Below are 26,638 nucleotides of genomic sequence, written 5' to 3' on the forward strand. Positions count from 1 at the left end.
TCTAAAGCGGAATAATATTTTTACGGGCACGGCCAGGGGAGAAGTCCTGTCCAAATATTTAGACTCGCTTCGCGGCCAGATAATTCGGAGAAGTCTTTTGTCGAGCGAGACGATGGTGAACTCGGGAGAATTTTTCTACCTCGCGCCTCCGTCTCTTAGAACAAAGGATATTTTATTTGGCGCACCGGGGCTCTAACTTTTACCGCCGACGAAACTTTCGAAATGGTGACGCCGGACGTGAATGCATTCTTCGCGGTGGGCTATGACGTTTTTATGCAAGACGCGTGGTAGTGTATATGAACGTTGTAGAAGCACTTATGACGTAATACATGCAAATATATCGAATTGTTGCACAACGCTCGACGTAATCGCGATTAATTGAGAGAGACCTAACGAGGAAGTTAATTCGAGGGCGAGTTAATTCGCGATTTCCATTAGCCGCCGACTATTAAAGCGGAGCAGATTTACGGTCCCTCCTTGCGGCGTCCTCTATTTTTCTTCCATTAGACGCTACCCACCGTTGAATGTTTTCACTACTATTTGCGCCGGCGGATGTTCCCGGCTTTTATCAGCGTATATTTTTCAAAATCGTATGTGGCTAGCGTCATCTCGGATATATGTATATATATATATATATATATATATATATAGAGATAGATGCAAATCATATACGATTTTGTGAATATATATATATGTATATATATATATATATATATATATGTATATAGAAAAGAGAGAAAAAAATAAATCTACTCTGAAAAAATATCCTGTGTCATTAATATCAGGAACGAACGAATCTCCCGGGGAGCCGGAAGGCGAATTCATTTGGAGGGCCCGTGGCAAAAGTTGTGCGGCTCGATCGGGTACGCGAACGAAATTAGATTTGAAACAGTATTACTCGTCGATGGGCGAATTCCGGTGAAGTTTCCATCTCTCAATATAATAGCGCTCCGCGCGCGGCATCTGCGCGCGAGCGAAAAGTTCCGAAAAATCACATGACTCCTCCTGGCAAATGCGAGCGACAAAGGGAGCAATTTGCGAAAGGTCACGCATAAATAAATCTTTTCGAATCCACCGTCGATTGTGGATAATTCGCACAAAGAGGGAGAAGAATTTATTCGGAGAAACGGGTTCGGGGGCGGGAGGAAAACGCTCAACGCTCCCATGGTCCATGTTTATTTGCAAACGAGAGTTTAAAATTGTGTTTTCTGTGGCGGAGTAAATGGGCGAGGTTAACGGCTACCCGAAATTTAATTCACGGGATCGCCGTATCACCGGACGGGATACGCGTTCGATTTCCTATATCGTCGCGCATTTGCATCGGCGTGTAGCGATAATTGGGCAGGGGCGCGCGGGGCACGCGCGGGTTCAAATAAATTAAAGCGGCTTCCTGCGCCGGTTCATTCCGTGCACCGGCTATAACGTGGACCGCCATTAAAATAATGTGCCAATCAATCGCGGACCGCGTTCGATCCGGTCGATTTGTCATGGGCTTTCGGAAAATTCTCGCCAGTGCAGCCGTGCACGCCGCGCTCGGCGCGGCTTCTCTGCCTCCGCGTGACGCTGATATACGCGGCAAAACATGAAAATCGTTTTAGGAAACGTCACGGGATCATATTTGTCCTATAGTATCGAAATGCACGCCTGACATTGCCGAACATATTCTATCCGCACAAATCTCATGTTTTCCTGAAATAAACATCGGAACTGCGGAATTAAATTTAACGCCAAATGCACCTTGAAATTTTGACGATTCCGAAATAGCAGTTATTTAAAGTCACCCAAATTGAATATTTTGTAATCAAAGATCGTGAAAGTTAATGATTTCATTAAGACGCGACAGCTCTCTGAATCGATTTCTTTCCGACATTGCAATTTCAATGGAATCCTGAGAGTATTGCATATATCTGATTTTCCGACATTCTGAAGAGAAAAAGAAAAGTTGGTAGGAAGTGGGTACTTCGTGGTTTTTGTACCATTCCTCAAACAAATTGAAACTCAGCCATGTGATGGTTCGATGTAAAATATATACTTAAAAATCCAGAATGAAAGAATATTCAGCGATTATTTTACGCCAGTTTATACAAAAATCTTCCTCGTTGTACGTCCCGTACATTAGAGCTCCCCTTAAACTTATGTTTAAGATACATCCTGTATTTATCGTCGAACGGGGGTAGGAACGGTAATGCACGGGTAACAGAATGAAGAATACAGCCCGAGCTGCGGGCGATGGAAGCTACAATATTGGACGTTGCTTTTCAGCGTAAGCGGCTGCATTCATAAATTCCCCCGGGGAGATCATAAGATTCGCGAGAATGGGTGAAAGCGCGAAAAGAAGGTGAATAATACTAAATCTGACGCGCATAAGTGCTTTAGCACCGACCGAGAGAAAGAGAAAAACGTCCTTTACTAAAAACAGCTGTGTACAAGTTTAAGTAATTGTACGTCAATGAAAAGCGAGAGAGAACTCGCATATCGGGAAGCTCTCTTCGGATGCGCATCAGCGATGCGGAAAGTTGTTACACTTTTACGTATGTGCCGATATCAATAAAACTCGCCGACTGAAAAATTTTGAATGAATCAATTTTGCAGCAACGGTACTGCAACGGTATGCAGCTCTGTGTCATTCTGTGCGAAATGCAGGAACGAAGCGAGGGAACGAAACAAGGGAAAAATCGAAATCAAATTTGACTAAGGATTTACTCTCTTTTTGTTTGTACGAACAAGTTCGCGACGCGAAAAAAGAATTCGGCTCTTTACGTGACGTCAGTGCATTTTGTGAGAAGAATAGAAGAAAAGAAGAAACAAATGTTGTTTGAGAAAAGCTTTCGCGTAGTCTTACAATTGAGAATCCGAATTAAGTGTCATTCCGTATTAGAAGAATAGAAAAATAGAGAAGTAAGAGAGTTTCTTCAAGAATTTACTTTCTCAGAAACTATTTACGGAATGTAATCAAACTTCTTTTTTATTTAAAATATATACTTTTATGTATAGTTACAGTAAGTTCTACATCATTTTAATTCGTTGTAAACGTAATGTTGTAATCATGATAGCAGCAGATGCCTTATGAATATTGCGGTGTGTAACTTTATACTTTTAAATTAAAAAAAGTTTGATATTGTTCTCTAAAAGTTTTTAAAAGATTCCTAAAAAAAAGTCTGTTTTCAGCCTATCTTTTATATGTAGATATATACGTACTGCCTTAACTTTACACGTGCAATAATTTATAATTTTTTTTAAGGGTCATTCTGAGCAACGCAAAGCAAAAGTTAATTTGTCTCTACACACAGAGCGCGATGCTCTTTCATAATTTTAGTTTTCTTTTCTCGAGTCAGCGCGCAGTGGAATTCGAGTTCCGACAAATGACCAGTTCAGTCTGTGATTACCAGTTTTCGGAATTCTTTCCTGTCGGTGAGGACAGGGTCTCATCGAGCGAACCTAGCTCAACATCTGTGCTTGCGACCTTGTAATTTTAAGCGCCGAAAGTAGCGCTTTCTTGAGATCGGATCGACAATCGCCGAGGGTGAGAGAGAGCGCGCATGCCGCGCATCGTGAAAGTGCAACCTAGGAAAACGTAGCGTTGTGTGATTTACACGGAGGGAGGGCCCCGCCTCGTTTTAGTACCGTAAACGTGATCTGTAGACTCTTTGTTCTTAACGCGAACAAAAATAGGACAGCGAGTACATCTGTATCCTCTTCCGTTTGCTCTGTGCCACGGAGAGTGGAACCAACCCGTTCCGCCCTCTTCGAAATTCTTTGGCAAATAAATGGGTATACCTATTCAAAGGTCAGTCGTAAACTTCAGTCAACCCGTAAATTCCAGCTAGTTGAATTTAATTAACACTTTCTAATATCAACATATTCCCAACGATTTACTTTGCGAGATAAAGATAGTTTTTAAAAATGATGTAGTTTACAATGACAGCGCAGGAAATATGTATGTATGTGTAAGAAATTTAAAAGAGCTGTACTATTACCGGAGAGCTACTTCACAAATCTGTAAAGTGTTAAAAGTAACGAACAAACCACGAAGCTATAAAGTACGGACTCGTGTTTCTTCTGAAACAGCACGTTTGCCGTAATCCATTTTTATGGGGTTTTATGCGAAAAAAATGCCTTCGCATTGCCTGGTTGAAAATTGCAATCTTGCACATAAATCACAGCTCACATTACTAATATCTGTCTGTTATATAATATCTACTATCTTACATTTTTGCGGAAAGTATAATTACTTCTTGCATTAATTATGCGCAAGTACTATTTCAACACTCGTTATTACTTTATTATTTCTAATAATTTAATTTATACGTCCAATTTTCGTATAAAATGTTAAAAATATGCTACACAAATTTTAAATCATATCTAATTACTTATTAAATACTTTATTAATTACTTATTAAATGATTACAGACGAACACACATATACGTATCACGTTTATATAATGTGCAAATATTGTAACGTGGGTATATATTGAATCTTATTTTTTATTTTTAACAGAGCAAGCTGGTTAATTTATAATCGATATTTGTTTTCTAAATCGTCCGAGAATCTTTCTTGGCGAAAATAGCTCTATACATTAAAGCAATCGTCACGATTCAACACTCGACTAGTCAGCTCAATTATTAGTATTTAAAGAGATAAAAATAATATATAAAACTAGCTTCAGCTAAAATAAGAGAAATAACAGTGATTTACTTTTCTAATTTATGAATTTTACATTAACATTTATCAGTAATATAAAAATTTATTTGATTAAATAATAAATTAAAAAAATATATAATAATGCAGATAAAAATTAAGAATAATATTATGTGATAATTACACATAGAATAGAGACAATCAGAAAATTGAAAAAACGAAATATAGCTGTTACCTCGTAATGAAAATAAACAGAATGACATTAATTAAATAGCATACTGTCATTCAATCAGCTAAACTGTTGGTCCTTTTACAATATTTATTTTAACAAGTTCATAAATGTATATTCTTTTTGCACTATGTGCTAATAAAAATGACGGGCGTTTCTTCCGCAGACAATTGATATGTATTATACAACGTGTTATACGTTGTATAATGCAGTTACGCGTATGCGCAAGAAAATATATAGTGCGACAAGCACGGTGGGGAAACACATTTCCATCCGAGAACTCAATTGCGATGTAGGTAAAGACACCGCGTAATATTTTCCCTGTCGTTTGCAGCGGAAATGCAGCGTAACAAAGCAAATATGACTTACCTTGCCACGTTTCGTGTACTTGAGATACTGGTAGTGATGATTATCGTAATTGAAGTCGCGGGGCGTGAGGGTGATCTCGTGGTTACGGCCCATCTTGCCCATGAGCATCTTCTTCCTTTGCATCTGCGTCTTCTTCGAGTACGTTCGCAGATCGGCGACTGCAAAATTTCACCTCTGATTAATGTACTCTTCTCGCGGCACACGCCTGATTGCAAGTCGCGGCGAAATTACATTTCGTCCCGGCGACGCAACGCGTCGAAAATACTTGGTTCGTTAGCCCGAATCAACTCGAGCGTGACTGCCGACAAATTGCATGTCAGAAATCGAAAAGCCGACTGCGCTTTTAAACGGCAGGGCACCTTCCGCCCATCCGACGACGGGCGGAAGTGATTTTTCCGCGCGACGTGCGCGCCGAAGTCCTCGGGCTTGTCGTCGAACGAGACGCGGGAGAAGAGACGCTGGGCTCCAAGTGGAGAATGTCAATAATTTCTCCGCCAGAAAAACAGGAAAATTTTTACGGCGCGGGACCCGGATGCTTAAGGTAGGATCTGATTTAAAAGCAGGACGAAACGATAAAAAATAGAAAGATACGACTGGAATTACCGGCAAAAGTAAGATCCTAATACGTCACGTGCCAAAAATGTATTCGTCCCAAAGCATTGTTGTGCCCCGTTTTTCACACTTGGCACTTGGGTTACCGTTTTCATTTTAATCTTTCAGTCATTTCTTGTCCTTGCAAGACAGACCGTCGAAATTATGCATCATATTCGCCAGATATTTAATTCAACCGAGAAGAAAGATTGATCCCTGCACAAACATTTTATCTCGACAGCGGCACATCATTTTTCATCAAGCTTACCGGATCTCCGACAGTGGATCATCCGACCGCGAACATGATAGTCCTAACGGCATCGCACCTGATAATCGATATTCCGCACGTAGGTATGTTGCAAACCGTTCGATCGTGAAAACGATAACATTTTATTGCCCCATATTAATGTTTAAAACATGAAAACATGAAAACAGCGGGACGCACGTGCGCGACGTTACGGAATGGCTGATAAAAATGCAACCGCCATTGAAATCAATCGTATTTACGAATCAATCGCCACTCATTAACCGTGCGGCCAAACAAGGCTTTCGAAATTAGCACGTGCACTTCATTCGCGATCGACGATCGTTATGATTTTTCCCGGGCGAAACACGGGCGATCGCGGCATCGATGCAACTTCATAAAATTCAATTACCATGCACTCATATACCGACGAGCCGGTAAATTTAGATGATTGGAGCTTCGCTCGTTGATATTCATTAATATCAACGAGCGTTGAGTAAAATTTATTCCAGGTCCTTTTTTCTCTTCGCCATACATTAGCGTCGCGCAGGCCAGAGATTGCTGTCTCTGCGCGTATAGCTTTAAATCTTCCGCGAAACAAATTTTCTACGAAATAAGTGCTCCGTTCCAGTTTATATCACGTTGAAACATTTACGTTAAAATATATTTAGCATTTTCCAAAATGTGTAATTTAAATTTTAAAGACAGATCTTTTCATTTGCATTATTTATCAGGTATAATTCGTTCTTAATATTTAATTGTAAATTTTAATGACATCTTCGCGTTTTCACATTTGATTTGTGAGATAACATCAAAAGTGCTAAAATACATGTCAATCATGAATACATTTATTCCTTCAATATATCTACTTTTGAAACTTTACGCCACATTTGCCACATTTGGTTCTATTTTATGCATGAATATTGCAAAACTTCTCGACTTAAATTTTCGATGAAGAACATTACTGAAATTTTCTTGGAAACATATACACGTACGTTTTTGTTATTAATATCTCCCTGTTCGTTTCTATATATCTTGAATATGATGCAAGAATGTATGTATACGTTAAGAGCAAATAACAAATTGCCGGTTCGCCAATTCAATCGGTCCTGAATCTTGCCTGTTCTCCCGATTCGACGAAAATTCACGATTCGCTCAACGTTTACCGAGGTACATCGCGTTGTATGCCCAATAGCGGCACTATTGTTCTAACCGCCAATTATGAATATTCATGGAAGGTCCACGTGTCGTCGAGGCGCAGAGCGCGATGCAAAGCGCGGCCCCACACCATTGTGAAACTTACAATATACATACGAATATATCTCAGCATGAATATGCTTACAAATTGATCTTGCGCATTGAATTTCGCAGACTCGATTTTTACAAGTCGTCACTGCGATGACTTGGGCTCATCTCACTTCTATTGTGATTAACCATTCAAGTCAAATTCTCCGTATGTTGTCGTAAAACTCGTCGCGATGATAACATTTCCGTAATTCGCTTTTGCAATCTAATCGTCTTATCTACGTGCGATTATGTTCAAATGTTAATTTTATTTTCGGTATGGAATAGCACAAAGATGTTTTATTGTTTTACGTTACATTTAGATGTAATTAATTGTAAAACATCGATTAGAGATGTATACCAATTATTAGATTCTCTAATTAGATATATAACAAAGAAATTATTTAGATTCACGGTTGAGCAAAATTATAATAATTATTTTAATAAATTGGCGCAATCTCTGCATTCGAATGTAATTATAATTATTAATACTAAATTCTCTTGGCTGGAGATAATGTCGCGATCGAGTTTATTTACTAAATGTTGTTTTGAAAAAGAACGCTAGTAAGAGAGAGCATGTGAAGATAATTTAAAAATAAATTAAAATTTCGTAATATATTTCATATAATGAATAGCCGAGTGAATAGCTCGTTTTCCCTTGTCTTCTTTATATTCTACGTATTAACATTTTTTAAATTGCGTAATGGACAAATACAGTTTAAGCATACATTTTCATTACATTGTATTTTCCACGGAAGTTTTATATTTCAATCAATTTTTTTACGATTGACATCGTACAAATATGGTTTGGTTATGGTTCGTAGAAAAGATAATTGAAAAATACATAAGTTTTTCGACCAAACATAATCCTATAAAACTCTTTCTCTCTCTTCCCTCCCTCTCTCTACAAAAAAAAGTGAAAATACACAAAGTGTAAAAACCGACAATTAATTCGTGTGATAAAAATAACATTTCTTCTTTTTTATCAGCAAAAAATGTCTTTAAACAAAGATTTTATTCAAAATTAAAAAAGATTATCTATATTTAGCTATAAAATATAGCTAAATTAGATATTTAGCTATAAAATAATTATTAATATGTATTAAAAAAGAATAGAAGTAAAAATTGAATAATGTATTAAAGAAACAAAAAGAAAAGGCAATAAAAAAGGATTGAATCGCTTAAATGTTTGTAGCCAAAGAATAACCATATCAATAGTACGTGCATTTTTCAGATTATTTGAAGTTCACTAGAGTTCTCCCTCGCCTTTAAATCGCCGAGATTAAATCAACGTTTCGGCTTAAGCTCGACTCGCGCATAGACAAACATATATATATATATATATATATATATATATCTTACCTTTGCACGGACAAAAACCTTTGCAGAAGATGTGGACGGAAGTATGGTGAATGCAATTGTGGTACTCGAGACGGCACGGCGAGCTGTACGTGCGATTGTCGCTTCCGCAGAGGAACGTAGGCTTCACCACGGGACATTCTTGGCACCTGTAACATAGGAAAAACACCAACGGATGGCTTTAAACTCGGACTCGGCTGTCGACAGACGCGCGTGTTCCTAAAGAGACCGGTTCGGCAAGTGAGAGACAAAGGACGAATTGCCGGCCGGGCGCTCGCTCGCGAGAGAATATCGAAATTCGATGCTCTTTCGCGCGCCGTGCACCGTGCGCGCGCTTGTGAATTTTGTTAAACGACGTGTCACTGGATATCGAGAACGGGCGAGGACGAGATGACGTAGGCTCTGTACTCGCCCTGTATACCTATAGTCCTGATATGAAGCTCATAAAATCTCTCGTAAAAATTTATGAACCCTCGTGGGAGACGATGCACTACGCAAACGCTTTATGCTGGGCTTTGCAGCTTTGTGGTACGTTCTGGCCGAAGCTATCTCTCGACGACATGTCGTCGTTACAAATTGTCGGTCGTTTGTTTGCGAATGAAGGTTCGCTGTTCGGAAATAGAGAAGGGGTAGACGGAATTAATTATGTCGTGATTAACGTACGATGAAAGTCCAAGAACGTACAGTCACGCATCGCGCAGTTCAGCGGAAAATAAAGATCAAAGGCATCGCTTTGCGCAGGAGAATACTAATCGGAATACTAGAACGGCGCTCTTGAAAGTCGCGACGAAAGGCTGGAAAAGTCTCTGGTTTGCTCGCTCCTTCGGCGCGAGGCTGAATAATGAAAAGCCGAGGATGTGCCAAGAGGAGTCAATTACAGATATGGCTGGGTTTAATCTCCAGAATTGCTTGCCTGCTGCCGCCTAAGCGCGCCATTGCATTGTACATATTATTCCCGGCGTGCTCCCGCTTCGACTGACGTTTCACGGCCGCGTGCGCCCGCGTCTTGCCTTTTGTTCCCCGTTAATGACGCGCAATACTGCGAGAGAATCTTCCGATTCCCTCACAAAAATCTCATTGATGCGGTAAATCTACGAATTTCCATCAAGAGAAAACGGAACGTTTTACCTGAAAAAGGTCCTGGAAATAGGAAGAGAATATAATACTCGCGGGGAACATTTTGAACGCAATTATGATCTTTACAAAATTGCAAAATTCGCGAGTGTTGCGCATTGCAACGATCGTCGAATATCGATCGAATATTGTGTTTATCCCCTGGCACTATCAGAATCAAATTTATCGGTATCAGGGCAGAAAAATCTCCCTCGTGTAGCTTACTTACATCCGCTGTTAATGAATTAACGCGTCAGGACTCGCTCGTTAGACACATTCCGGGTATAAACGAAGAAAGCTGCTTTGAAGCTCGTGCGTAAAATTAGCGAGTTTTTCGAACGAAGACTTCCCGCCTGTAAGTCAAGATGCGTGATATGATGGAGCGGATAAACTGTGGGAAAGCCGAGCCGGATAAACAGGGACAACCGAGATACGAGACTAACGTAGACAGTGGCGTCCGCTTCACCTTGTGATAAAGGAGTTAAACCGGCTTAATTACCACGTTACTCGGTTTAAACTAATTACGCGTTTGCGCACGACCGCAAATTCTCGAAGGAGAACGTACCGACGCTATTGTGGTCGAATTCGCCTTGTCTTGCGGGGAGGATGAATACCTGCCCCGCGGAATCTTCGTTGGCAGGAGGAGGGGAAGGGGGGACTTTCGCATTATGAAGGCCTGGACACACGTCGATTCGTGTGTGAAGGCCTTTAGCCACGTTACGTGTCGATATTAATCGCTCCATAATTCAATGGCAATTTTCAACGTGATGTCGTGGCCGCAACAATTGTCGACCGGCCGAGTTTTGCGGAAACGGAAATTCGGCTCGTATCGAATTAATTGTGAGGTTTATGCATGCTCGGAGTATCCGTCGATGCGTGCAACAATTGCCGATCTGCAGTGTGCTTAAATTTCATATTTTATAAACATATTGAGAATGAGAAAAAGAGAGAGAGAGAGAGAGAGAGAGAGAGAAATAAACGTAACATGTATTCAGCAGAAAAAGAGCGAATAAATCTAAAAGATTGATGACGAAAGAAGAATGCATGGAAGGAAAAAGAAAAGTTCAACGATCTGGTAGATTAAGTTTTTCCTAAATAAAATATGTTTTGCCGCGTGTGTAATAATAATACCGAAAAATATGTGAACGTAATTCTCACGATTCAGTTCACAATTCACAGATGTAAATAAATTTCAGCGAGAGCGCTGCACATAGGTACCGTAGATCACGAAAAATTGTTAAACTCTTGAGAGAGATATTCAGGATCGAACGCGCGGCAACCAAAATGGAAGCATATCGAAATTTAGTTTCCTCGACTCAGTAAACATGTAATCACGCTTAGTACTTGCACTGATAGACCGCTATTTATCGATCGTTAACTGGCATAGATCGTTCCCCCTCCGAGAAAAAGTTTTCAGTTAGATTTCGATTGCGCTCGATTCAGGGAGATATGTCGATGGGTCCTCTTCTTGCGCTAGGATATTCAGCGAGGGAACAAATCGCGTAACTGGAAAGGCGTGGCGGGTGGTAATGTACATGCCAATCCACCTTTAATCCACCCCCTCTGTATTGGGAGACTTGGCCGCGCCCGGGCGAAGCCGCCTGTGAGAAGCTCGAAACTTTCGTCAGGTGGCACTTGAACTTTATCGTGTCTACTTTGGATGTTCAGGATAAACCATTACCTTCCTCTCTCGACGATACTTTCGTCAGAATCCTAAATTCAACGATCGAAACAAGATCGCGCGGCGCTGCAACGGACAGGATACAAAAAAGTTATTTTCGAAAATGGAAAACGAACATTTCTGAGATGAAACTGTAGAGAGCATATAAAGCTTGACAAATTGGATGCTGGAGAATAGCGTTACCTACTTTTGCGTGACGAGTTGCAGCTATTACAATGTGTAATTAAAAATTCATTGAAAATTAATATCGCAAGCCAGTGTTTAATTAATCGCCTGGGAAAGTTCCTCCCATATAATTCATCGTCGACGAAATGAAAACGTAGAGCACTTTACTCCGAGAAGTGCAGCAAGATATAATTAACCGACGCTGATTATACTGGTATTAATTAAATTGGATTCTCGTTTGGGCTTCGAATCAATTAAATGTACGAATTATTAAAAATACAGGTTATTTTACCAATGTTAAATTATTTTGAAGCATGAGATTGACTTGTTTTACGAATATAATTTTATAATTGCAATACTGTAATGCTCAACTCAGTTCTCGCAATTACTTTTTTTTTAAGTTGTAGTCTCAAGTGAGCAAAGATACGTGATAATGTTTACCTAAAATAACTTTGTTTAAAAGAAGACGTATTATTTCTACATTCGATTAAAGTCCAAAATAACACAAATAATACAGTAAATTATAAAATAAAGGATAAAAATTAGAATTTTATCCTGAAATATGAGACAGAATGTTTAACGTATACTAAAATAACGTAAAATAAAAAAAAATCAATCTTAAATTGTTATAAACTACCAAATTTATTGTAAAAATAAACTTGAAATAATTTATCTTTTATCTTTAAACAATATTTTTTCAGATCTCTCTATTATTATACTGACATATTTTCCGTTATTTACCTATGACACACTTGGAACTCAGAAAAATTTAAATATAGGTTTTTGTTTAATTCGAGATAAATCTTTTTTTATATCTCCTAAAGAGCAAAAATTATCGACTTAAAATGGATGAAACATAAATATTAATCGGCGAAAGATTATGTAAGAAGACGATCATTTTTATCTTTGGAAAGAGTGGTATTATCTTTCATCGCGGTAATTATATAACAAGAAATATCATTTTATTCTCTAACCAATAGATATTTCTAACAAATGGACGCTTAGAAATTTCTCAGTAGAATTAAAAATGAAACGAAAGCTCTCACACCATTTCTCATGGTGTAGCGTGGTAGCCGATGCTATCGGCAAGTTAAGAACTTGAATCCCGGAGGTACAAATAAAACTTCCCTATCTGTCTCCGATCTCAAATGCGGTCGTCACTGATACGCGTAACACAGGTCGCAAGCCGTCCAACGTTATCACACCATTGTCGCCATTCACGATTTTTCCCTTGCCCCTCGTGCATTCCGACTGTCACGGCGATATTGCCGAGAAAACGGGGGAGAATCGAGGCACACGATGATGCGTAAGCAATGCCGAGAAAGGAAACAATCGCGGATCTTTCTTCGGTCTCGGTTCTGCTCGCGTATTTTCACCGCGTACCGTTGCGTTCCCCGTCGCCGCGCTTATATACGCCCTCGAACTTTTGATTTACGCGGCCTCGATGGAATTCCATGAATGCGAAATGTAATCCCCTACACGGTCCCTCTCACGTCCCGCGTCCCTTTTCCCGGCCAGTTACCTCGGGCCATATCACCACCCCTCATCCAATGTGAAACTTTGCGTTTCAATCGTGCCCTCGAAGTAACAAACGACGGCAGCTGCCTACGGAAAATATATTTTCAGCGAAAGGGTGGACGATTTATTTAGAGAGGAAGCGACTGGACATGAGCGGGCAGCACGGGGAAATCGGAATCTACGGGAATGCCCCCGTTCTCTCTCGCGGAAAATCCGTGGAAGTTACTATAAAATAAAAAACTGTTTATTACTCTCCAGACGATCCAACAATCTGCGAGCGCCAATAAGCATTTCAAGGAACATTCTTTGTAAGATGCGCAATATCGTTCAGCATGAAATGCTGAGACTATCCTTAAACTATATCACTGACGAAATGCTATATTGAAATAAATTGCAGTTTCTAACTTTTTGCAGTCCTATATCGAGTTGGATTTGATGTAATGCTTCGTAGTAATCTCACGTAATTCTTCAATCGTTCAATCGATGCATGATTATAAAACTAACAAGGGTACGTTTGGAACAGCTTTGGATATGTTGTATATAGCTAAAAAATAACAGACACGTAATTTTTTTTATTGGTTTCACAGCATGTTTAGAGATTGAAACAACCCTTCGAAAAAAATTTCATATATTTGATTACGAGTGAATATCTCTGAAACCGTGAAGTATATGAAAACATGTTTCAGATAAAAAGGTTATTAAGTCATCTATGTATCGTGCATTTAAATTCTTTTAAAGGTTATATTTTTGCAAAAATAACATTGAAGAGTGCCTATATTAAAAAATATGAAAATTTTTTAAAAATCTAAATACACGCTACAGAGATTCAAGATCACTTAAACCGTAACCTTTTTGTCTAAAACATTTTTTCATATACCTCACAGTTTCAAAGATATTCACTCGTAATCAAATATATGGAATTTCGTTCGAGGGGTTGTTTCAACCCCTAAACATCAAAACTTCGAAACTGATATAAAAAAATACGTGTTTGTTATTTTTCGCTGTTGCACAACATATTCAAAGCCCATCAAAACTGGCAAGGAACAGTTTCAAACGTTCCCTTGTAAATATACATATATATTTGAAATCTCCATAAATTCCTTCAAATAGTAGAAATTCTTTGATTCATATTAGATCCGTTAATTGATCCGTTAATGATTTTCACTCATTGAGAAATAATTTTGACCGCAAAGGTATTCCTCCAGGATACGTCGTAATTATATTTCTGTAATCGTTGAATGATGAACATGTACTTAAATATAAATTATTTATTAGAACCATGAAATTCTTTTCTTTACATTTTCTTCTATAATTAAATCTGTCCTGATGTTAAAAAAGATGATAAATTTAAGAATTTTTATTCCACAACAAACACACACACACACAACAAAAATATAGTAAAGTTTTTTCTAAAATAAATGATGTAATTTATTTAATATTATTGCAGAATGCGCGCGCGCGCATGTTTATCTATTTGAATTATTGTGCTATGTTCTAAAATTTATGAGTTAGTATATATATTTATAAGACATATATATTTTTCACTTAGAACGCTCATTAATAACATTCTTCGAAATATTGCACATTCGACTTCTAGTATACTCGCATGTATACTTATTATTTTCATACGGTCATTCACTTATCTTATAAAAAAAGATTTACATTGTATTAAGATTTATATTGCACCATCACAAAATTCAATCTCGGTATTTCTGTAAAATTGCCTGCAGCAGAATCATTATTTTTTAATTCTATTTTTAATAATAAATTATTTAACAAAAATGTTTGTAATAAATTGTTCTGAGGCAGAACGTCGAGAGAAGCCTTTACGAGTACAATATAAAACTTCTAAATAATGATATCCATTGCATAATGGAAATGTTGCGCAATACGCAGTCACGTGTTTTACAATTCAAAGCCATTTACATTTTTACATGGATCAGTCTCAATAAATTGTTTGATATTGGCATTCGAATTGCCTTTCTATAACAATCTGTCTCCCCCGACCCCCGTAAATATAAATTGTTACGCAACGCGCAATTAAAAAAATGTGGCTAACATCAATATTTCGAATGTCCAAATATCGAAAGCTGCTATATAAAATATTTCATAAAATATATTAAAAATTCAGATTTATCATCAGTTACAATACGTTATCATAGTATAACGTATCTTTTTGTTAAAATTTTCGCTTTAACATCTTAAAAAGAGAAGAAGCTTCTATATCATCGTTCTATCGATATTCTGTGCATGAAATACATGTAAATACGAAATGAAGTACGAAATAAATGTATAGATCCCAGAAATCGCACGTTATCTTTGAATAGCAACCTGAAAAAAGTACTATATTAAATAATGTTTAAATAGTTGTCAATAAAAAATTATGCAAGTTTTATTTAAAAATTATCACTTAAATTTTTAAATTAAATAAATAACAAAACAAACTGCAGCTAAAATTTTAACCAAAGTTTACTTTAGAACATTTTATATTGAAATTTTTATCATGAAACGATATAGAGATATAAAAAAAATAATTAAAAATATTTAAAATAAAATCTTTGGTATTCGTCCGCTTACGTATATATGTCTGTTGACACGCATTACGTTTTCAAAAAGTGCAATTAACGTTTGTATAATTACGAATCGTGTTTTAGACAACCGTTAAAATTTAAGTTATTGGAATTAAAATTTGCTTTCGACAAATAGCAAAACATTCGGTTATATATTAATATAATTATATTTAAAAAATCCTATATATCATCACACAGACTACAGATAAGGCAACAGAGGAAACCGATTATTTTTATACGTAATATGTTTGTATTGTATATTTATATATAAATATATGCGTTTATATCGTATATCTACTATATACGCTGTTAAATTTGTAGTGTGAAATTATACTCAATTGGAGTCATTTTTAACCATTCCTATATAGCCTGCTGCTATACTGCTGCTACTATAACTGTGTAAACTGTAAACGATGATAATAATGACAATAAAAAGTCAGCGAAAAAAGATCGCGTCAACTTTCCCACTAGGGAAATATATCGACCATAAATTGGCCAACGAGTCTGGAACCGAGAGTTAAACTTCCGCGGGACAGTCTGTACATCGACTTTAAAGCTCCCTTCGCAGGCCTGGCTCTTTGACGAAGACAAAGCGTCGGCTCGCGGCGCAACGTGGGAAAAGCTGATTCGCAAAAAGAATCCCGAGCGGGCGTACGAGCTGTCTTTGTCAGCGTACGACGATTTTTCTTGACGATCGACAGGAGGAGTCGCTGCTATTAACGACCCGCTGAACATCGCACACCGGAGATTGAAGCTCGTAATGAACGAGCCGACGCGCGACGCCGACGTCGCGACGACGACGGCGACGCCGCTCATAGGATCCATCGGGTATTTCCCGTTTCAATTGCAAGACCGTACCGTATACCCGGCACTGTTTGCTTATAATTAACGATACGCCAAAGCACTTTGCGAATTAAAACTTTTACCATCATCCTATTTCTCGCTTCGTCTCTCGTCTCGCTTCTGTTTCTCACCCTCTTCTTTTTCACGGATCCCGATTCACTTATCGTATCCCCCGTATTCTCCACTTCCTCGGGCTCCTCAGCCGCGTAATCAGTTCTCGATACCATACCATACGCGAATCCGAGAGCGCGCGTACAGCGGAATCTATTTTTCAATTATTGGAAATTTCCGCGGATCGAATCGACGGGGAGAAGAAAGCGATGACAATGAAATTCTTGTCAGAATTAATCGATTCCTATCCCAGAAAGCGACGTGAAATTCAATCGTTTCTCTCAAACGTGAATCTCATCGTTGTGGCTCAATGACGGGTCCAATCCCGGTAAATATTTGTCCAGCTGTTCTATATATATCAAAATTGTACAGTTCATACAAATTCTGCCAACCAAAAATTCCTCTATACAGATTTCACTATATTTAAACGATTATACCACGCACGTCACTTTCAATTCAGATATAAAGAAAGGAGAATATCCGTGAAAAAAGCAATCGCGGGAAATAAATTTATTAAAACGCAATTAATCTGGAATCCAGAAAAGTTCTATAAATTTTAAACGGGATACGATTTATAGATAATGGCGGCGGAGCACTTGACGATTGTAAGTCAAGTGCACAAAATTCATAATAATTCATATTAAGCTTCGGCTTAACATGAATGACTTGGACTTTGCGTTTTAATAAAGAAAGATTTTGTATAGTTTAAACTTTGTAGTAGAACCCTAAGTTAAATTGTATATATGCTATATACTTGTCTGTCTTCGCAAATACGAGAACTCCGATCTAGAATAGAGAAGTTTCCATCGGATGATTTGGATTCATGTGTGTGTTTGCGTCAAAGTTACAAATCAGAATCGCTCGAAGATCTTTGCCTTTGGACGTATACTCCTGGCAGTAAAAAGATCGACCCACGAACAGGAAGATCCGTGAGGAACGGGCGGAACGATGTGACACACGTACGAAGGTGAGGAAAAAGGACATGGACTTAGTCAGACGGGAATCGTCAAAGCATATCGACTGCGCGACCAACGGCCAAATTTTGAATTAAACATGAGAAAGCTGCGGTCGCACGGCGCGCCGGTAGTAAAACGGAACACACGGTGGATCGCTCGAGGCAAATGAGACGCGTTTCTACTTCATGTAAAATTCCGTCCTTGGTTACCGTGGCTGGCTAAACCAAATCCGATCTCATCGCCCGTAACGGCTATCGATAACGGCTTATGCAGACTCAAGAATCGACGTAAGCGTCGACGACTTGTCCACCCTCCGGAAAAGCTTTCGGGAAAAACGGAAGAGCCCTAAACGTCGTGGCTCGTCATCAAAAATAGCGAGCACGATATTCGATTAGATATAGGAAATCGGAAAAAATTTGATCGAGGGATTAACGAATAATTATTCGTTAACAAACGTCGCTCGAAGAGGGACCCCCTCCCCCCCGCTTCCTCGCCTCACTAATTACGACAAAGGCAAACGAGTGACGGCAGCTCGGACAGCTGAGGCTCTCGTCGCAAATAGAACAAGTGGCTGCCGCGCCTTTGAATGCGCGCTGCAAATTGCAGCCATCGAGTCGTGCGCTTCTTTCCGAAGGAAAAAAGATTACCACCGGTGCAATCCGATTCCGAGCTAGATTGAAGACGACGGCGTTATATGAGTTGTACCGAAAGCCCTCAATCTTAATGACAGCTTCTTTAACCAATTCGTCGTCGACTTTTTATCACCTGAAACACTAAGATATCAATAGCTTCTGTATTAAAACTAATTGAAAACGGAAAGATCTTCGCAAACGCTGAGAGATACAATTGAATCTATTGTTCGCCACACAGTCTTGATGCTCTTTCTAAATGAAATTGATTTATTATTTTTAAGGAAAATTTTATTTTAAGATTTGGTTATTTAAAAGTTTTATATCGACTATCGAAAATTATAAAAACTTCTCTCTCGACCTTTTTCCTAAGAAAGATTTACTTCAAAAATTTAAAGAATTTATTTAGAAAAATGTATAAAAATCGTGATTCCACTAAAGATATAATGATAATAATAATAATAAACTAATAATTTTTATTAAAAAATCGTTTTTCCTAAAAAAAATTATTTCATAAATTTTTGTTAAAAAATTTATTATTAAAAAATGATATAAAAAAATACATCCATTAAAAATACAGTATGGACTAATTATTTTTATGAAAAATTCGAGGTCATATTGTCGCGTTTCTCTGAAGTATTTTTTTTAAGACCACGATTTGATGAATAATCTCATTATTATATGGATGAAATAGAAAGCATTAATTTTTCGCAGTTGAATGGTAAAAAAAAAGATAAATTCTCTGCCTATCTGTTTTTTTTTTTTTTTTTTTTTTTTCGGGAAATATTTTCCGCTCGACCTTTCGAACACGACCTTTCATTTGGCAATTTCATGTAAAAAAAAAAATTTCTCACAAGATACTCGCGAAGTGAAGTTACCATGAGATCGGAGGCAACCTTCTACAATTTGCGAGAAATAAATTTTGATCTCGCAACTTCTCTAAACGTGATAAACACGCGGTGACCTCGCGCAAGCACTAAATAGACCGAAGACATACAAGAATTACCGGAAACACTTTAAGATGCAAGCTCGCGGGCGAATAATATTACTATAATAAGACTCCGTTTCCGTCATAGTATGCAAATATTATGCGAAGACATATAATTTGTGGGAAACATTAATGTTGATAATAATTCGCGAATTGCTTGCCGCGACCTGAAATGCAAAACGACGTTGTCTTTCCGACGCCGGCGAAGTAACTTCAGATAGTGGAAATCGTAAAATTGTACAACGCGTAAGAAGAAAATGTCGGCATTCCTATATAGCTGCACCCGGGAATTTTCAATGCGTCGCGGAAGTATGATAATATTTTCGGATAATTGAGAAATCGGTATCTATTTTCTCGGATAAAAGTTTCGATACGTTTCTCGCGCGCGAGTCATCCCACGTGAAATACGCACCCACCGCATATTAAGAAAGTATTGCGTTGAAAAGTTTCTTTAGCGAAAAAAAAAAGAACTATCTAACTTTATCGAGAGTATAGAACTCGAAAGCAAAAACATTTTTAACCGTCTCTAACATGTTTTTAAATATGCAACTACGCTGCTGCAAAACATGTTGTAGGTATATTTCACGGACAGAAAATGCACCGCGTAATATTTTATGCATGCCCTCGTACAGGACTCTTTTGATCCCAAAATTTAATACGTCGTTGTGTTCTATCCTATTTTATCCAATTGTATTATACTACGTCACGCTAGATCCTACATTATGATAATACGGGAATAATACAGAAAAGGAAGCTTCCGTAAGAAAGAATGTAAATGTAATGTTAAAGAAAGACACTGCGCTAGACAAATGAGGAAATATCAGGCGAGGATCGCAAAGACAGTAATTTCGCGAAATTGTGTAACATTGTCGTTTTGTGCGTCGGACATAATCTTTTACCATGCATGACGAATTTCCGGAAAGCACAACCAAGTCAAAAAAAGGTATAGTCGAGACGTTTCTTACCCTGCTGACTCGTGCAAATTTAAACAGGAAGAAACCTTCCGCCAAGCTTCGACTCGTTGCGACTCAACCTCCTGCCTCTCTGTTTCTCTCCCTCTACTTTTTCTTTACTCTTTCTTCAACGTTTTTATTCCCTAGGGAGAAGTATTAGTCTGCAGAGTTTTTATACCTACGTGTCGTTAACTCCTATTTGACGTTTGACGTACCAAAAACAAAAAGCAAATACGATGCCGAGGCAGCGTATTACTAAATGAAATTTTTTTTCGCGGGATTACACGAAGTTATGGAAATTAATGTATTTGCCTGATAAAATTGAAGATAGCAAATGTTACTTTTGTGATATGTATAATACTAATGTGATGTTATTTATAATAATATTTAACTAGTATAATATTATTAAAAATCGCAGAAATATTTGTCAAATTTTTACTATTAATTGATCCGCTTTAAATAGCAGCGTTAAATGTTTTTTTGCATATCGACTTTCAGTACATTCCTATAAAATGCGCATCGAGTATGAGATAAAACTGAAGAATTTCAGGAGTTTAGTTTTGCAGAATAGATGCAAGTAGTATAGGATACAAAATTTGTTATAAAATTCAATCAAAGGTACAATTTCTTCGTCAGTCGATGTCGCCTATGCAATTAGCCAGAAAAATGAATGTACAAAAGTCATAAATTTCAAAAGCTATCAGCAGGATATAAAATAATTTGTTTTCACAAACATAGCAGCTTATATACCAACAAACATACAACTACAGGCGATTAATTCATTACAACGAGCAACAGAAAAAGTACCAGTAAATTGTCGTGAAGCAATGACGGTTCCACACAAAATCGGTAATTTTAATCATTATAATCACATCCTTAGGATATAAAAATTAATACAATTAGTTTTAGATATTACAATAGTATATATACACATCAGAGAATAATATATACTAATTAATTCTTTTGTGATGAAAAAGAAGCTAATTCGATAATACATTCCTTATAAGTTATAAAAGAGATTTGCGCTTGCAATTCCTGAACTAGTAGTGAATTAAGCTCGTTTTAATAACGGCCGTCTGAAAGCGTAAAGACACGCGTCTTTGAAAATGCGATGACGGCGACAGTGTTTTCAATTTCGCGCTCGAGCGGCTTTATTCTCGAGGGAAAAGTGTTCGATCTCGCGCTCCTCCAAAGAGAACTTGCAAGGTCCATTTGACGCATCGTTTGACAAAGAGATAAAAAGAATTCTTCCCATTTCTATAGGAACGTCCGCTATCCTCGCAATTAATTATTTACCAGACTATCTGAGCGCAGCTATCAGTATAAATCTCCGAAGTCAATGAGCTTCTCTGATGGCTGGACAAAATTAACGCGCGATTTCCCTCGCGCGATTTTTTACCTCTTAATCTCCAATCGAGACGAGTGCGCAACGGAGATAACGTTTTCGTAAAATAAACTGTCGAAACCTGGGGAAAGGGGGGGGGAAGTTACGCGTCCGTTGTTTCTTTTTCGCCGTTTCTTTCGATACGCGCGGAATTCGCACAAATCCAAATGGAAGATCGAATTTCGAGCGAGAATTGTTCGATACAATAATCCTTCCAGGATACAATTCTCTATTACAATTCTATCGCAACGCACGCTTCTCGGGAAAAAATCCCTCCCACTTCGCCGTCTACGCGATATATACATATCAACACAAAAGGATTACATTGCAAAATGAAATTCTCAATTCCGCTCGGGGAATTTTCTTTTCACGGAAAAGCCGCGTTTAAAGTTTGTGGAGCTTGTGCACGAGCTGATAATGCCCGTTTGACGTGGCTTGCGAAATATAAACACACGCTACGGCGCGTTTCCCAAGCGCAATGTTACCTTCAGAACTAATTTTTCCTGAAACTTCAGCCGTCGTATTAAACAGAAGCGCGCGCGCAATGCGGCTTTTCCAAATGAAGTTTCCGGAACTATTCAAGAAACCGTCCGCATAAGCTAGGATCACGTCTTATTCTTACCGCTCGACTTCATGCTAATATTAATAATAATATATCTCACGTCTATGGCGTCTATTCAGAGTACCATCCAGAAGAACATTGTTAAAGTTTGGACCGTTCTTAAAGGAAAAGTTTAAAATTCAGCAATCCCACAGAAATATATAATATTTATTTATTATCCATATTTTTTGGCTAACAGTAAAATTATGACAAAAATAAAATTTGAGATAAATAAAAAATCAAGTAAAAAATATTGCAATCTCAAAATTCAGAAGAATAAGATTTTTTGGATGGAGTTCGGAGTAATTTCGAGGCGAACAAATATATTGGCTTCGAGAAAACTTAATATTTTAATCGAGGGTTTAAAGCAACGAATCTCTCTCTCTCTCTCTCTCTCTCTCTCTCTGTGCAACGTGGATTAAACGAATAATGAAATCTGTTGTCACTTACTTTGACTCGTCCTGATCGTCGTCGTCATCCTCGGAATCAAAGAAGGCGTCGTCGTCGTCGGAATCGACCGATGTTTCGGCCCTCATCCGTCGCTGTTGAATCGCCCGAGATTTCGGAATTACTATGTCCCTGAAAATACATTTGCACAATCCAACGATTAGCCGCACTTAATTCAACGTAAAAACTAATTAGTTCTAGCAAAGCTCATTTGTTTTGCAGTATGCCGCTATATATGCTTCTGTTTTGAGAATAAAAGATAATGGATCTATTCTATTTAGAGCACATAAAAAAGTAGCTCTGATATAAATAAACAATGTAGATTATTAAATTACTGTTTAATCATCGTGAAAAGTAAGATATTGTCGAATATAAGACAAATGTAAAAATTTCTTCTGTACGTATATAACTGTGTCGTGGATAATTAATAATGTTCTTGCTTCCGTGTCTCTCGTCCGATGTAAAATCTCATAATAAATTAATGAACAATAAAACAAGTTCTTTTTTTTGTGTAAGAAGTAAAACACGAGCTCGATGATGGTCCAACTTCAAATTCTAATTGTTCTATCGGGCCTTGGGAACTTTTGCAAGAGCAATTCAGACGCGCCCGATTTGCATAGAACCTACTTTATTCGATGGATTAATGCTCGTTATGAAGTTTCGTGTCCTACAACCCTGCCGAGGCACCAGAGATACCACGCCCTAGAAATTACAGACGCGAAGCGTGAATTAGCTTTACGCAGGGCAAAAATTAAACGGCCATTACTCGAACTACGTTACCGAGCTAAATTTCCCGGTATTTAAGCGACGCGCCATTCTAAATCCCGAGTTTCACCGACGTTCGTCATGTTGACATATAATAGCACCCGCTTTAGCACAATGAAATGAAATACATCCGGGAATTTAGTGCTTTTCTGTTCTTGATTCGTTGCTGAAGAGATTGCGTTAACTTGGGTAGATACAGTTTCTTGTTTCATCGTCGTGTTATTATACTTTATCTGCCCGCGGCTGCGAGGCGATGTATAATTGCATTTACGGCGGCGAGTCTGTTATCAAAAGCAATCCTTCGTGATTATTTAACGTGGCGGTCACTATACCTTTGCGCCTTGAGAAAGCCAGGATGCTTTCATAGAGAAAAGAAATTCAGCTTTGTCAAATTTCTAAGTTTCCAAAATTACGTTAACCACAATATTTTTTAGCTAAACACTAACATACAATGCATATATGTGTATATAAATTTCAGAAATGTTATCCCAAAAATTATTGTTCATTTAATGTTTATCCATTATTTTTACGATTAAAAAGAAATATATTTTGTACTGCAAAATTATAATCAACGCTCGCGTGCAAATGTCTAAAACACGAAAAAAAACTTATAATAAAACTTGTTTCCATTAAATTAACTAATACAATACATAATTTGAGAATTCTTAAAATTATTTTATTATAACATACTTTTTTCAATAATATTCTTGTCGTATATAAATTATGGCATTATTTAAAAAATTATTTAATTATATCTATCTAATATTACACCTAAATCGCGTTGGCAGATTGTTTAGGTATGACCTCCTCCTCCCCCTTCGCAACATATCAAGAATTCAATCGAACGCGGAAGCAAGATCAATGCACGAAAGTGAAACTCACTTGGATCGATCACCAGCGCGCATGGCTGGTGAAATTAATCCCGAACAAAGGCATCGATTTATCAAAGCAAGCGCCCATCGGGCTACTTAGCTGTTAATGACGCATTAAGGTCATTTAATGTCGTACGGGTGCTTCAAGATGAATACCGCCGATCGAGGTATCTGTACGTGGGATATGTATGCGCGCATACATCGTCCGTGGAAATGTCCAATTACAGTTAATTGGCAATAAGCACCGCATGGGGAATCAATGATCACCGGGACGGTTTCAGTCGATCGGTGGTTTAATGCTGTTTTGCGGCGATACGATATCGTCGTTAATATCGGCGCTGCTTAATGCCAACATCGGCGGCGTACTGCAAACGCCAAGAATTTCGATTATTCGGCCCCGTGAAAATTAACGCGCTACGAAATCGGCGTGGGAAAAGTGAGAGAAAGAATTTTGGAAGATCGCTACCTAGCCGTGAGCAAAACATCGACCGACAATTTGCGCGCATTATCGTTGTTTGGGACGAGCAAATTTGGCCCAACGCACCACACGAGAATCTTTCAAGAAATTGGTTAGGTATCGATGCCGAGTAAATATAACCGAAGATTTAGATAAAGACTTCAGTTTAGCGTATAAAAGGTAAATAATACACTAAATGCAAACTTCGAAACGCAATATCAGAAATCATGTTGAATAAGCTAGTAGTGCGAGTACATTACAATGCATTGCACGTATTGCATTTAAATTTTATACCAACAGATTGTCTTCTAGCTCTTTGTCAGATTGTATCGCGTTAAATATCCTTATTTAAGGTATGATGATAAAAATTAAATTAATAATTTCTTAAATAAGATCTGAAATAAATATCCTCTCATGTTTATATAGTACAATGTTAATTATTTGCGTTCATTTTCATAATTTCGTCGTTAGGAGTTTTCAGGGATTGTCTTACCATAAGCGGTTCTGATATTGCGCTATATCAAGATTTTTATCCTTAATTTTATATATTTATTTCTTCTTATAGAAATATTGATAGCTTATTAGAAAGAGAGAAAGAGGGAGAGATTCTCTTAAAACATCATTTCGCTCAAAATTATGGAAATAAATAAATTTGATACTTACCCTGATTTGTGAAGTTCCTTCTTTGAGACGCAGACGGCCGTGAACGTGTCCTCCAAAAGGCAGAGTTCCTTCTTCTTACAGTTGAGTGGGCGACACAGCTCGCCTGAAACAGATAAAAATTGATTTTAAACTCTGATATTATAAACAACAATATACTTTATATCTATTATTCATTATACTACAGAGATAAAAAATCAAATTTATACATTTCGGAACCTATTACAACAAACAAAATGTTGTCCCAATTATCATTGCTGACATCATTTTACAAGATTTGAAGAGAAGGGTGTTAGAGATTATTGAGGTTTCTTTACCTTCTTACTTTAGATATATTTATATTATTGATAATATTGCTATATATTGTAGAGTTCCCCCTAGCTTATGTTAGTCAATAATTTACTTCAATTCTTTCCATCCTCGGATTCAATTCAAATAGAATGCCTTTTATACTGCAGTTATTTGAAAATTTAGAAAAATTCATTATCTTCTATTGCGCCAATTTAATACCCATAGAAATGGGATCCGTTTTAATGTAATGTCGAAAGCAATCACTTCGTGATAAAATCAATATTGCTTTATCTCGTTATTAGTTTTGTCGGATAATTCTCTCTTCTCAAAGCAGGAGATCTCTTCTACTTTTCTTTCATTCGTCATTCTTTTTTTGGCATTATTTGACTATTATTCATAATAAAAAATGTCTGAAAGAATCAATTACATGAATAATCCAATCTTGGACCTTTCTTAAGCTATTGCATTATTGATTTTTAATACACTGAGAAAAAAATTTGTTAATCCTATATAAAAAATATTTTGTCCGATACGTTCAACTAAACATTTTAGTTAGTTAACTAAACATTAGTTGAATTAATTAATTCTTGATTAAAGAAACTAAATAAATTGTTGAAACAACTAATGTTTAGTTAACTAACTAAAATGTTTAGTTAAACGTGTCGGACTAAATATTTTTTAGGATTAACAATTTTTTTTTCTCTCAATGTGTGGTATTCTATAATATAGAATAATATAGAAAAGAATTTCTATATCTTCAAACAAATTTTCTTTTCCTAGTAATTTTTGGAGAAACTTTAAGACTATCTTTTGAAAACATTCAATTTGAAATAATCAAAATCATTCCTCTCCTATTTGAGTTTTTGCAAAACTTAGCATTATGAATTCAAGAGTTAATTACATCGATGATCACTGACCT

The 26,638-nt window shown here is 37.3% G+C and overlaps 1 protein-coding gene across 1 annotated transcript in view; it reads right to left on the reverse strand.

The window, feature by feature from the left end:
- The window catches only part of Cow (Proteoglycan Cow), a 119,662-nt gene that overhangs the window by 16,868 nt on the left and 76,156 nt on the right, over nt 1–26,638 (reverse strand). Inside the window, exons 3-6 of the mRNA XM_077411099.1 lie at nt 25,432–25,534; nt 22,678–22,806; nt 8,719–8,864; nt 5,238–5,395 (exon numbers count right to left, since the gene is read on the reverse strand). Coding sequence (XP_077267225.1) covers nt 5,238–5,395; nt 8,719–8,864; nt 22,678–22,806; nt 25,432–25,534 — 536 coding nt within the window. The remainder of the gene's footprint in view (nt 1–5,237; nt 5,396–8,718; nt 8,865–22,677; nt 22,807–25,431; nt 25,535–26,638) is intronic.

Source organism: Temnothorax americanus, unplaced genomic scaffold (genome assembly GCF_048541705.1).
Source record: "Temnothorax americanus isolate GAGA-0224 unplaced genomic scaffold, ASM4854170v1 Scaffold3, whole genome shotgun sequence".
In the NCBI taxonomy this organism is placed as follows: Eukaryota; Metazoa; Arthropoda; class Insecta; order Hymenoptera; family Formicidae; genus Temnothorax; species Temnothorax americanus.